This window comes from Pteropus vampyrus, unplaced genomic scaffold (genome assembly GCF_000151845.1).
Source record: "Pteropus vampyrus isolate Shadow unplaced genomic scaffold, Pvam_2.0 Scaffold147, whole genome shotgun sequence".
Taxonomy (NCBI): Eukaryota; Metazoa; Chordata; class Mammalia; order Chiroptera; family Pteropodidae; genus Pteropus; species Pteropus vampyrus.
In genome coordinates this window covers 1,522,645-1,535,718 of record NW_011888928.1, presented here as the reverse complement: position 1 = coordinate 1,535,718, position 13,074 = coordinate 1,522,645, and the positions used below count along the sequence as shown (strand labels likewise).

The 13,074-nt window shown below is 51.7% G+C and overlaps 2 protein-coding genes across 2 annotated transcripts in view; one reads left to right on the top strand and one right to left on the bottom strand.

Annotated features, from left to right (window-relative positions):
• The window catches only part of SLC12A5 (solute carrier family 12 member 5), a 34,668-nt gene extending 30,100 nt beyond the window's left edge, over positions 1-4,568 (top strand). Inside the window, exons 18-24 of the mRNA XM_023536044.1 lie at positions 35-202; positions 632-763; positions 1,688-1,795; positions 2,898-3,020; positions 3,112-3,311; positions 3,912-4,045; positions 4,253-4,568. Of these exons, the coding sequence (XP_023391812.1) occupies positions 35-202; positions 632-763; positions 1,688-1,795; positions 2,898-3,020; positions 3,112-3,311; positions 3,912-4,045; positions 4,253-4,344 (957 nt within the window). The 3' untranslated portion in view covers positions 4,345-4,568. The remainder of the gene's footprint in view (positions 1-34; positions 203-631; positions 764-1,687; positions 1,796-2,897; positions 3,021-3,111; positions 3,312-3,911; positions 4,046-4,252) is intronic.
• A 3,634-nt stretch (positions 4,569-8,202) lies between these two features.
• NCOA5 (nuclear receptor coactivator 5) overlaps positions 8,203-13,074 on the bottom strand; it is a 28,659-nt gene continuing 23,787 nt past the window's right edge. The window contains exons 5-7 of the mRNA XM_023536043.1: positions 11,842-12,137; positions 10,163-10,483; positions 8,203-9,695 (exon numbers count right to left, since the gene is read on the bottom strand). Of these exons, the coding sequence (XP_023391811.1) occupies positions 9,106-9,695; positions 10,163-10,483; positions 11,842-12,137 (1,207 nt within the window). The 3' untranslated portion in view covers positions 8,203-9,105. The remainder of the gene's footprint in view (positions 9,696-10,162; positions 10,484-11,841; positions 12,138-13,074) is intronic.

Here is a 13,074-nt window from a genome sequence, read left to right as displayed (position 1 = left end):
TCCTGTCTGACCTTCTCCTTGGCCTCCCCTAGAGCTGGTCCGGGAAACCACTGCTGGTCACCTGGCCCTGCTGGTCACCAAGAACGTTTCTATGTTTCCCGGGAACCCCGAGCGCTTCTCCGAGGGCAGCATCGACGTCTGGTGGATCGTGCACGACGGAGGCATGCTCATGCTGCTGCCCTTCCTGCTGCGGCATCACAAGGCGAGTGTATGTGTGTGCGTGTGTGTGCGTGTGTGTACGTGTGTGTGTGTGTGTGTGTGCATGTGCACATGTCTGTGGGCGAGGCTCACAGGCTCTGGCCAGGGCCGGCCTCCTTGTAAGCTCCTGGCAAAGGGATATGATCACCTCCTCTATTTTGATGTTAGGAACTGACACTGTCTCCCTTGCAGGTGTCCTTGCCTTGTAAAGGAGAGCAATGCTCAGCCCAAGCAAGTGACACGTTAATGGGGGACCCTCACCTGCAGGGGAGTTTTTGTAGGGAGTGGCCACTGAGGTCGAGGATTTGAGTCTGCATGTATGTGTGGCAAGGTGGGTGGGAAGGGAGAGGGACAAGGTCCTCTCTAGGTTCTGGCTCTGGATCTCCTCACTGCATCAGGGCTGGACCTTTCTGGGTCTCCTTCTCCCCTCTAGGTCTGGCGGAAATGCAAGATGCGTATCTTCACTGTGGCCCAGATGGATGACAACAGTATCCAGATGAAGAAGGACCTGACCACATTTCTGTACCATTTACGTATCACTGCAGAGGTCGAGGTGGTGGAGATGGTGAGCGCCCAGGAGTCACCCCTGAAGTTTCGGAGTCCCACCCACTTGGCCCCCTTTCGTCTCTGTCCTAGCACCAATTAAGGGAACCCCAACAACCATCAGCTTATGATCCCTTCCCTCGCATCAGCTTATGGATCCCTTCCCTCACATCCACTTCTTAGCCTCTCACACTTTTACCCAAGTGTCTGTACATCTGTCCGTCCATCCATCCCTCCCTCCCTCCCTCCCTCTCTTCTTTTTTAAGAATAGCCATGTCTAATACTGCTCATGATATGTCAGGCACTGTTCTGTGTACTTTATATATGTTGGTTCTCGTAGCAACTAATGAAATAGATACAATCATTAGAATTTCCATTTTAGGGAGTTGAGGTACAGAAAGGTTAAATAATTTGCCCAACGATACACACTAAGTGGCAGAGCCAGGGTTCAAAGCCAGGCAGGCTTGCTCTAGGATTACACTATATAACTTCTCATCCATCTATTACCCTCAGTTTATTTATCCATCCACCCATCCCTCTGTGTATTCACTAATCTACCCATATGTTTATTAATGTAGTCATTCACTCATCCATCTATTCATTCATGTATGTATTCATTCATCTCTTTGCTCCTTTTTAATTTCTTCTCTTTTCTATTCATGCAGGTAATTCATTCATTCATTCATTCATTCATTCATTCATTCATTCACCTGTTCATATGCTAGGTCCTGTGCTGGGCTGAGGAGGGAATGAGATCCATTGCCTTCAAGGAGCATTATCCTTGCCTCCGACAATTGTCGATTAAACTAGGTCATTGGCTAGGGAAGCGCTAGGCTGGCAGAAGGAAGGGGGCCTGCTTCCCTTCCCTCAGCCTTGCACCTGAGCTCAGCTCTCATGCTTTGCTCCCATGCCCCCTCACCCCTCCCTCTTCCCTGTCTGCCTACAGCATGAGAGTGACATCTCAGCTTACACCTACGAGAAGACATTGGTGATGGAGCAGCGTTCCCAGATCCTCAAACAGATGCATTTAACCAAGAACGAGCGGGAGCGGGAGGTGAGGTTGCCCTCGCTGGGCTCTCAGAACCTCAAGCTGCTGCCAGCTCTGGGTCTGCTCAGGGTTGGCACTCTTGGCCATTGGCACTGTCATCCTCACCTAGAGCATTACTCATCACCCTTATTCCTCCTGGCACTGGGCTCACTGGCAGTGGGGTTACATATTGGAACTTCACCTAGCACGCCCCCCAGCCGGATGCAGAGGGGCTGTGGCATGGGTGACGTATATTCCCCTCTGTGTATGACTTCTGGGGCCCAAGGGAGAATAGGGATCCTAAATACGTATGGACGATGGATGAGCTGCCTGTGTAGGAGACAAGGGATCATGTGACAGCTCCTCAGAGAGTGGGTAACAGATGGATATTTAGGGATGTAGCTGATGGTGGGAGTTAGGGGTAAACCTCCAAGAATGTGATGAATGGGTTCTCAGGGGTAATGATGATGAGCCTCCCATGGGGTATGGGTGTAAGATCTCCTATGTAGGGGTAATATGGGACCACTAGTGTCCTGGAGTTTGGATAAAAGTCCCTCCCCAGGGAGTGGGCTCCTTGGGGAAATGAATGATGGTACCTCAGGGCTGGGGATAGAAATTTCTCAGAGATGAGTGACAGGTTGCCTGGGGAATGGATGGCAGATCTTATAGGTGAAGGTGACAGACCATGGTTGATGAGTCTTCCAGGTGTGGATAATATATTTCTCAGATAGTGTTTGATAGATCCTCAGGAGGATGACTGATGGCTTCCTCTTTGATCTGAGAAAGATGGATGTTATCCAGGGGTGATAGCAAAAATCATAAGAAATGGCGTATGCACTGACCAATCAGAACTGACACTGGACCATAGTGCTAAGGTGGAGCCCTGCAGGGCCACATGCTAATCCTTTGGTTGCCAGATGGCAGGGAGGTGAGGGGTTTTGGAGAGGAATTGCAGTGGCCAGGTCAGTGAGGCAATAGCTATTTGGTATGGAAGCACTGCAGTGTGTTAACGTTGGTACAGTTCCGGAAAGTGTGCATCCTGGCTGAACATCAGCTCTGGTGGTAGCTCTTTGCAACGCATGGGTGATGACTCCCAGCAGAGCTGGCACCAACCTTTGTTTCTCCCTAGATCCAGAGTATCACAGATGAGTCTCGTGGCTCAATCCGGAGAAAGAATCCAGCCAACACTCGGCTCCGCCTCAATGTCCCAGAAGAGACGGCCGGTGACAGTGAGGAGAAACCAGAAGAAGAGGTGTGAAGCTGGGGTGGTTTGGCCCCAGCCAGTGGGAGCAGAATTTTGGCCTCCAAAGGGGTCATGTGCCACTCCTTTGTTCATCCCTCAGGTGCAGCTGATCCATGACCAGAGTGCTCCCAGCTGCCCCAGCAGCTCACCATCCCCTGGGGAGGAGCCTGAGGGGGAGGGGGAGGCAGATCCTGAGAAGGTGCATCTCACCTGGACCAAGGACAAGTCGGTGGCAGAGAAGAATAAGGGGCCCAGTCCTGTCTCCTCCGAGGGCATCAAGGACTTCTTCAGCATGAAGCCGTACGGGCTGGGGGCTAAGGGCTGGGGTCTGGGGTGAGCCTACAGAGTCTTTGCTCCCATGGCTGAGCAAATGGGCAGAAGGTGTCCTGGGTTGGCAGTTGGAAGACCTAGCCCAGACCTTGTCTTGGTTTCCCCATCTGAGGACTTGGGGATCTGGCCTGATTGCTAAGGGTCAGAACTCCCAGGTGCAGACAGTGGAAAGGTGAAGCCTGCGGAGGCTGGGAGAGCAGGGCCAGTGTGTAGTCAGGGTGGATGATGTTGGCTCATGTACCCAGCCACTCCTGCTTTTTCTGACCCCTTTCTTTTTCTTCCTCTCTGCTTCTCTTGTGTTTCCTGAAGGGAGTGGGAGAACTTGTAAGTGCTACAGAATTTTTTATTCTCTCTCCTTGGTTGGTCAGTGTCGCTTACTTACCTCACTCTACCACGAACCTTCAATTTATGCCCCTGACTTCTGGGGTCTCTGACTAGCTCAGCTTGGAGAGGTCTGGGGTTGGTGGTCCCTGGCTTGCAAGGATCGGGTCCCAGCAGCCCAGTGCACCTGGACCCAACTCTCCCCTCTCCCAGGCTTCACGCGCCCTCCTCCCCTTCTTCCTCCCGCAGGAACCAGTCCAACGTGCGGCGCATGCACACGGCCGTGCGGCTGAACGAGGTCATCGTGAAGAAATCCCGAGATGCCAAACTTGTTTTGCTGAACATGCCTGGGCCTCCCCGCAACCGCAACGGTGATGAAAATTGTATCCTGGACTTAAAATTGAGGGGAAGTGGGAGGTGTAGGTCAGTGCATTTTGGTCCCTAGCCTTGGGATGGAAGAGCTGATCAGGTCTGGCTTCAGGATCAGCACCTCGGACAGGGACGCGGGTCTAGCATTCCCTGGGAGCCCAACGCGACCCAAATCCATCGGGAGGGAATGGGACAGGTCTTTCTCCTTGACCGGCACTCAGACATGGAGTTCCTCGAGGTCCTCACCGAGCACCTGGACCGGGTGATGCTGGTCCGCGGCGGCGGCCGCGAGGTCATCACCATCTACTCCTGAGAGCCAGGACCTGCCACCCGGGCCCTAGCGCGCCCGGCCCGCGGCCCCGGAGCCCTCGCCGCGCCCCCCGCCGCTGTCACCGTTTACATACAGACCCTGTGCCCGCACCCTGGCCCCTTTCCCCGTCGCCTGAAGCCCGGAGACCACGTCCATCGGGGTTGACTCGGAGAGGACCGCCCCCCCACGCGGAGACGAGAGCCCCGAGTCCCCAGCTGGCGCGCGCCGTTCTGTCGCACCGGCTGCGCTGCCCTTTTTCTAAGCCGGGCCTCGCCCCGCTGGAGAAGCTGCAATAAAGGGCGAGAGGAGGCGTGGAGAGGAGCTGGGGCTATGAGGACCCCTAGGTAGTCCACGCGGCCCCTTCTCCTCTTCCCACGCCCCGCCCTGCCGGGGTGGGTCCTGCTGTGCGCTGCGCCCGCACCGCTCCCGGCTCCTGGCGGCCGCGCGGGAGCCGAGTGGGGCGGCTGCGCTTGGCCTTCTCCGCCGCCCCTTCTCACGGAGCCTCCGGGCGCGGGCCGGCCGAGCCTATACATAGTGTACAGGAAACATCGCGTGTATTTTTAACGTCCCCATATTTCTGTGACTAGAAGCGCAACGGACTTCTCTCGCTGCTGTGGAGCGCCCCCGCTGGGGGCGCCCGGGGGCGGCGGAGGCCTCGGGAGACTGGGATTTCCTGGACGTCCGAGAGTTTGAGAGCAAAAGTGCTTTAGGCCCAGGCGGGAGTCGTGGTCCTGGTCCCTCGACACCCCCGCCCCGCTCTCGCCTCCTTGCTATTTCCGCGCGCCCTTGGCTTCCGACCCTTCCCTCTAGTTCTTTTAGGAGATGAGGTGAGACGAGTGTCCAGCTTTTCCTGGATTCGCCTCCCAGCGGATGTGAGCTTCCACTGAGGCTGCAGAGAGGCGCGCAGCCTCGTCTCCTCGGCTCTTGTGCAAGCTGGGGCCAGGTTGGGGGGTGGGCGCTCCTCAGGGGACAAGGGAGAGAGGCCTCGCCCCACCCGGGTAGCCCCGCCCCGGTGCCTTCGCTGGGGGAGCAGGCGTCTCTCCTCAGTAGGCTTGTCGCCTGCTCCCCCTATCCTGTGGCTCCTTGCCAAAGACTGAAATCAGGGAGCTGGAGGGCGTCCCCTCCCCGGAATTTCTTCCCTGGGACAGGTGAAGGAGGATAGGGGAGGTTTTGGTATGGGGGCTTTGCCCACGGGGGAGGCCCCACGCGGCCCCTGATGCTCCCGCCCGTCCCCATTTAGCAGCTGGCAGCTCCAGCCTCGGGGACTCAGCCACCTTCTCCGCGTCCCGAGGCGGGCATCGCTGCTTAGCAGCGGCCTCTAGCTGCGTCTCCCAGGCACCTGGGCCTGGGGGAGGGCTGGAATCGCCATGTGCTTTGTTCTTAGCGCCTCTCTGCCCTCCTCCAACTGGGACCCAAGGCCTTTGGCTTCTCCAACTCCAGTCCTTGGCGCTTCTGCTCCACCAGCCGGGTCAGAGGTGCCCTCTATTCTTAGAGAAGGCACATCGGCCAGGTTCCCTTCCCCCAGGGCACATTACTAAGGGGGACAGGCACTGCATGCTCGTTCCAGCGCCCTCTGGGACTGGGTACAGTACCTCCAGCCCCAGGGCCCTGACTTTTACACCTAGTTAGACATCCTGCCCACGTCCCTGAGCTGGGGCTATTGGGTACTTGTGACCTCACCATCTCTTTTCCTTTTTGAGCCCAAGCCAGAGTTGGAGCTGATGCCATCTAGACTGGGTCAGGTGTGGCTGGAGGTAGGTCTTGACATCTGCCAGTTAAGCCAAGGCCCTTCTGAGATTTGATCAGGGGGCTGGAGAGATTCTTCCAGGAGGTAATCAGGAAGTTGGAGATATTAGACACCAGCCCTCCCTGCTACCACCTTCTTACAAAAGACCTCTGAGAATCATGGCTGGGTCTAGCCTTCCAGGGGCCCAACCAAGCCTTTGGGCTCAAGTGGTGGCTGGGCAGGAGAGGGAGGAGGCTGTATCACTATCAGTTAGGGAACCAAAGTTGCACTATCTGGGCCCAGACTGTCTGGTTGGCAAGAGCAGTTTCCGTTGATGAAAACGAACATCCTACAACAAAAACCCAAGTTTTCTGTGCTACATGTGCAATATTTGTTATGAATGTTATCACGTCATTCATCAAATTATCTTTACAATCATTGTAGCTAGATGTTTCATGTCCATCCAAGTGACTTTTATTCCGAGTGCAATATTTCAATAGCCTTGTAGTGATAACTAGTGTTGCTTTTGTTTTAGACGATCTCCGTGCAGGGCAATGCAATTAAGTTGAAAACCCTTGTAAATAGGAGAGGTTGCAAACCAAATCAAGAGTATTTATTACTATTATTAGGCCTGCCTTTAATTTTCAGTGTTTCAGTATTCCGCATTCTGCCTCAGTATTGATCTTGTGTTTTTTGTGCCAATATGAAAAGGAGAGGGTTGGTTCTTTCCTTTATTGTTGAATGCTCCCATTTAATGCTTTACAGCTTTTACTGTATTTTTTAGATTCCCGTCTGCACAAAATGCAATAAAAATAATTTTATTATACCCTTCACAGCCTGAGATGTACTTTTGGGACACATGAAAGGGTAAGAATCAGTAGGTGGGAAGAGGGATACTCAAGGTTGCTCTCCAGGAGGACCCCAGAAACACCTTCACTGACAGAAGAGGGATGGGCTGGTCACCCAGGTCTAGCTGTCTCGTGAGTGTACTGACAGTCCTGGGGCTGTCCTAGAGGGACAAAGGAACTGCCAGCAGGGGCTGGTAGAGGGAGCAATGCACTAACATCTCCTCTGAGGTAGTGAGCACTGACTAGTCAGGTTCAGTGCTGTCTGCATTTTTGGTCCCTACCCTACTTGGAGGCCTTGTTGCCAGTCACTTCACCACACCCATCCCAAGTTTCTTGATGAGGCCATTAAATGCTCTCCAAGGTTCTTACAGCTTCTGTAACTATGGTTGTGCCAACTTCCTGCATAACGGGCAGAACAGACGGTGGCAACTGAGATGAAATCAAAACAGGAGTGCCCTACTCCACTGGCCATCGGCCAGAAATGGCCTCCTCATGGTCCTGTTTCCCTTTCCGAGAATAAGAGGACAAGCCTGCCGACACACTGGAAGTCTACCACAAACAAGAATGTGTAACACAGCATTACAATTTGCCAGCAGGCTTTTGCTCTGAACTGTTATTAAAGCTTCTAACTAGGTGAGCTGTGAAAGAAAAGTTAGGCTTTAAGAGAGGTTTTGAGGCCTGAACACAGGCTGAGGACAGGAGGGGGCAGGCCTCATGCAGACTGAAACCAGTCGGTGCTCCGTCAGGAACCCTCACTTTCCGACCTTGGGCAGGAAGGCCGCGTCAGGTCCTGCAGATAGATAGTCACACCCAAAAAAGATGACACAGCTTTTACTTTTTCATTTTAATTAAAAAGTAATCATCTCATCTCATTAATAACACAAGAGTTCCAAAGAGAAAAAAAAAAAAACACTATATAACACAAACAGGTCAGAACATAAAACGCTGCCATCTGGGGACCTTGAGGTTTTGAAACCATTGTTTGCTCTGCCATTGGCAGGGACCCAGCTGAAGTTACTGCTCTCCCTTGTCCCTGCCAGGGGTCCCTTGAGACTGCGATCCACAGGGCTCTAATGAGCACCATCCCTAGGGAGAGGGTAGTTTCCTTGGGCTCTTCGAGCAGCAGCCATTAGTCCTCCCTCTAATAATCTCTCTCTGGCTCAAAAGTTATGAACAGTCGCCTATATCAAGAACATGTCCAGCTACCAAAAGTCTGACACCAAAATGGTCCCTACCTCCTGCTACTCAGAAAATAGAACAAGAGTCCAGATGAAAACAAGAGCCTGATTTTTGAGCCAAGAGCTCAAAATAATCGCTAAAAAAATGGGTGTTCACTGCCAGAGTCCAGAGTTGCCGTCTCAATCCTGACTCCACGAAACTACTGCTGGAGAAGGAGAGGCTGACAAATGTTAAGGGGGTAGAGTGGCTGGGGCCCAGAGTCACAGTTTGTGTTAAACTGCTGGTGACTAGAGCTGTTCAGTCCATTGGAGATCCTCCAATGACATGAAAGCAAAAAAAAAGAGAAAATCCAAAATGAACCACCCTGGGTCATGCAGAAAAGTACCTGTTTCCGTGGCTGCGGACACTCCTCAACAACTCCAGGGAAGCCGATTTATGAATCCTCAAGCAGATCCCCCAACATAGGGGGTGGGGCAGGACGCCGCCCTGCCTGCCAAGCCCAATCTACTATGCAACCCTAGGCAGGAGCTGTAGGCAGGAGCTCGAGCTCTGGTTGGCCTGTGCGAGGCTGGAAAACCTTGGTAGGTTCAAAATGAACAAAGGCAGTGGCTACTGACATGAAAATGCCATTCCAAACTCAGCCAATTGGGGCACTCCCCTCCATCCAGCTGACAGAGACCAGAGAAACCCATTTAATATAAACTGAGCCCAGACACCTATACTGCCACCCAAGTGACCCCAGAGATATTTATTTTCTACAAAAAAAAAACAAAAACAAAAACAACAACAACAAGAACAACAAAAATACAGCCCCAAATGCAGTATAAACTCTCGACTCTGGAAGGAATAAGTAACACAGCCTTGGGCAGAAGAGAGCAGGTGGTAGAAACTTATGACATTCGATGTGGACCTGGATAGGCGCAGAGAACATCCTCCAATAACTCTATTTAAACGCAATAGGTAGGAGGCGGCCAGGGATGAGGGGGTTGGGGGTAGTTGAGAGACTGAGCCTCAGTAATGCCTCTGGTAAGATCCCATGGGTGCCTGGGGCCGCCCCACCTGTGCTGTGGTTTGGCTAACCAGGTGAGAGAGAGCAGGGCCACTCTGGATCAGGGTATCCAGAGCCTTCTGTACACTTGGATTGTCAAAGTTGATACCCGTGGAAGACATGGGCCTCTGGCTGGCTATGTTGCTGGCAGGTGCCAGGCGACTGGAAGGCTGGCCAAAGAGCCCTTGGGAAGGAGCCCCAGGCCTGGGGCCCATGTTCCGAGCAGATCCTGCCTGTCCCAAAATGTTTGGAGGCTGATTGCCAGAGGCCTGTGATCTTTGCTGAGGCTGGCTGTTTGCTGCTGTGGAAAAATTCTGGTTCTGGGTGTTTCCGGCAGCGACTGAAGGGGATGCAGAGCTGCTATTGGCCGCGACCGTGCCGCTATTGAAGAGGCTGAGGATTTTGGCCTGAAGCTCTTGCTGGGAGGTGGGGGGTGCAGCTGGAGTGGGTGTAGCAGAGGGGAGCACTTGGCCGCTCTGGAGCGGTTGGGAGCTTGGCTGTGTCTTCAGCGAGGCACCCGAGGTCGCCCCGAGTGGTTGGCGGGAAATCGGGCCTGGAAGACAGAAGGAGGAGGTATCTGGTTGAAAGTACCTACCATGGGCAGGAGGCTTAGCAGCCCAGGGAAGAACAACAATCACTGATCACATCAATCACACAGTACAAAGACTATAACATCGATTTTCCAAAGGGGTCACTTCATGGTCTGGGCTATCTCCAGAAGACAGCCTAGTTCCCCAGAGAACTACTTAAAGAAAAAAGGGCATCCACCTTGGTTACCAGGGAGCCAGCATCACTAGTCTGTTAACTTTAGGGATGAGAATTAACTTCAGGTATCAGAATTCCGTGCCCAAATCTTAATTATCCTTATATCGGCACGAAGGCCCATGGGCAAACCCAAGGGATGGGCTCACTTCCATTACCCGCCCCAAAGAGCCCTGGGCTTGACACCCTCCCAACAGAGCCTGGGGATTAGAGAAATGCAGAGTCAGAACTTCACCTCGGCCCTGCCACGTAGCTCACCAGGCAGAGAGTCGGTGCTGCTCCTCATAAGCCGCTCCTTCCTCTCTCGCAGGTAGTTGATGATCTTGTCAGTCTCTTCGGCAGTGAGGTACCTGTTGTCTGCCAGCAGGTTAATGAGGCTTTGGATGGCTGGAGGGTGGCCCCCACGCACTCCTTCTTCAGGGCCTCCTCGCTCTCTTTCCTGTAGAATGGCTTCATTGGCCATCTTGGCTGCCTGTCTGGCAATCTCCTCACGTTCTTTCTCCCGGCACTCATTCTTGTAGCGCTCATAATTTCTGGCCACCAGCACCATGGCGTCTGCCTGGGGCATGTTGCGGTGTTCTGTAGGAGGGGATGACGTGAGTTATTTTCTCCCATGACAGATTTCAGTACCCACCTGTTAGACTCTGCCAAGCTTTCCCTAACCTCGAACCAGCAAGAAAATCATTTCAGTGACAAAAAGCCTTGGGGTGGGGGATGGGGAAGGGTAGGAGATGAAGTTGGGAAGACAGGAGAACGGACTTCTGTGGTGGGGAACACACACCTTTGTAAAGAGCTGGTTCTCTGAGGAATTCCTAGATCACAGACTTGTAGTAAAAACCAAAGAAACATGACAGTCTCCCACAGAGTCAGAAGGACCACGTGGGGAATAACCGCGGGAGGTAGGCTGCAGGGGATCAAAAAGCCCGTCTGTAAAGCCTGGCTCTCCACTGTGCTTCTCAGGATAGAGCTGATCTACTGTTTTTGAATTCATCAGTTCAAAGGTCGTGGATTAAGACCAAACTTGGCCCTAAATAACCTCCTCTCCTCCCCTTGGGCAACATGGCTTACAGAGTGGTGAGAAGACTCCTCGGAACTTTATATAAATGTCCACACACCTCATGACGCCTATTCCTCAGAGAGACAAATGACCCACTGGAGAGCCTTATTCATTTTATGGATATGGGTGTAATGTCAGGCATATAGAGATCCTGAATGTGGTGACTAAAGGGAAAAGTCTGTGCAGTAAGCAGGGCATCAGTTTGCTGAGTCTCAATAGTCTGGGTGCAAAGTACTAAAAAGGCCACTTTAGGGAAAGACTTCAAGGAACTTACCCTAGGTCTCTAAGAGGTCAGAGACTCTTCTCTATCCTCACGGTCCCTCTGCCTACTTCTCTAGCACACTTACAAACAGTATCCTAATTGTCTGTTGTATTCTCTGTCCCTCATTAGAAAGTTTGGTGAAAGCTAGGATTCTGTTGCACTTAGTGTAGTATGTACCAGAGGTGTGCTGGAACCCCTCACTGGCAAGAGCCGACTGTATGCACCTCTTTCCAACTCTCCCTGAAGTAACTTCACGTTGGTGGCTTGAAATAGGACACAGTGAGGGTATTTACACCATGCAAATTAGCAAATGCTAGATAAACCACATTACTGCCATCTCCCCACCCAGAACTGATTGTTAAACATTTGCCAGCATACCACTATATATACCTAAGGGTTAAATACAATGTCTTATAGCAGGCCCAATAACTATCCATTAAAAGAAAATCAGATGAGTAAATGATTATGTTAGTCTCCTCCAGTGCACTTATCAAAGGGCCCTACCATATGTGAGCTGAAATACAAGTCATTTGACCAACACCTGCTTGTTCTGAGTAAGGCATAAATTAGTGGACTAGTGACCACCTCTGGAATTCTGACCCTCTGGGGCCTCCATACCTTGTGGGGTCCCAAACATGATGTTGACTGTACAGGAGCGGTGAATCTGGTGTTGCTGGGTGATGACAATAGCAAAAGGAGACCCTCCCCTGCTAACATCCTCCAAGGCTTGTGAGAGTGAAACCTCTGTGTTGAGGAAGATCAAGTCCACTACCATGCCTAGGTCTCGCACCTTCCGCCCCACAGATTCAGCATAATCTCTGTAGAAACAAACAGAATCCAGGTGAGCACTCCCTGACCAGCTCCTCATCTGCACAATACTGTACCTCAGCCAGCTGTATGTGCTCCTATGGAGAATTCAAATCCTAGCCCACCAGTATCTTCAGGCTTCAAGGAGCTTAATCACTTCCTTCTCTTTATACTGGCTCAGAATGGTCACATATTAAGTTGCTAGTAGCACAGTATTTAGTAGCCAGGTCCTTCTCTTGATTCTCTAGTCCAGTGGTCCTTCCTTAACACCATCCTATTGCTTAAGATTTGTGGCACGTTATCTGTCTTTGGGGAGGCTGCATAACATAGTGGGAAAAGCATGGGCTTTAATGCTAGTAGGATGGGTTGGGATTCCAGCCTTAACATTTTACCTGCAAAGCTGAAAAGCTTTAAGCAGATCCTTTTACCTCTTACAAACCTCAATTTCTTTACCAATAAAACAGGAATACATGGCTCAACTTGTATGCTGTTTCCTTGACCTTCTCTCCAATCTAAATTAGATCCTTGATATATTTCTTCTCAAAGGACTCATTACCAATACATTTATTTTGGTCATCTACCCAATTAGGGTGTAATCTCCACAAGAGGAAAGGCTGTGTGTTTGCTTACCATTACAACCCCAGTACCTTGCATCTGCCACATATACAAAAATTTGCTGAATGAATACACACGTAACATGATTGTGAAGATTAAAAATAATTTACATACAGTGCCTAGCATGGGGTGGTACAGAGTAGGTGCTCAGAAAGTAATAGCTGTTAACGTGCCAAAAAACCAAAAAAATACGTCTACAGTTAAAGCAGCATCTACCTCTAAACAAGGCAGCCCAGAGCCTGTGAACTCTGCCTGCTGCTTGGTATCTCAACACCTATTTCCCTAGCCTCTGCCTTGGAATTAGCTCTTTAACCTCAAACTGCTAGAAATACTAATCACCCGGGGAAAGGGAACGTCACTACTGCCAAGCCTGCAAGCTGCTATACTCCCTCTGCTTCTCTGCTCTGTTTCTTAAAGGAAAGAATGTAA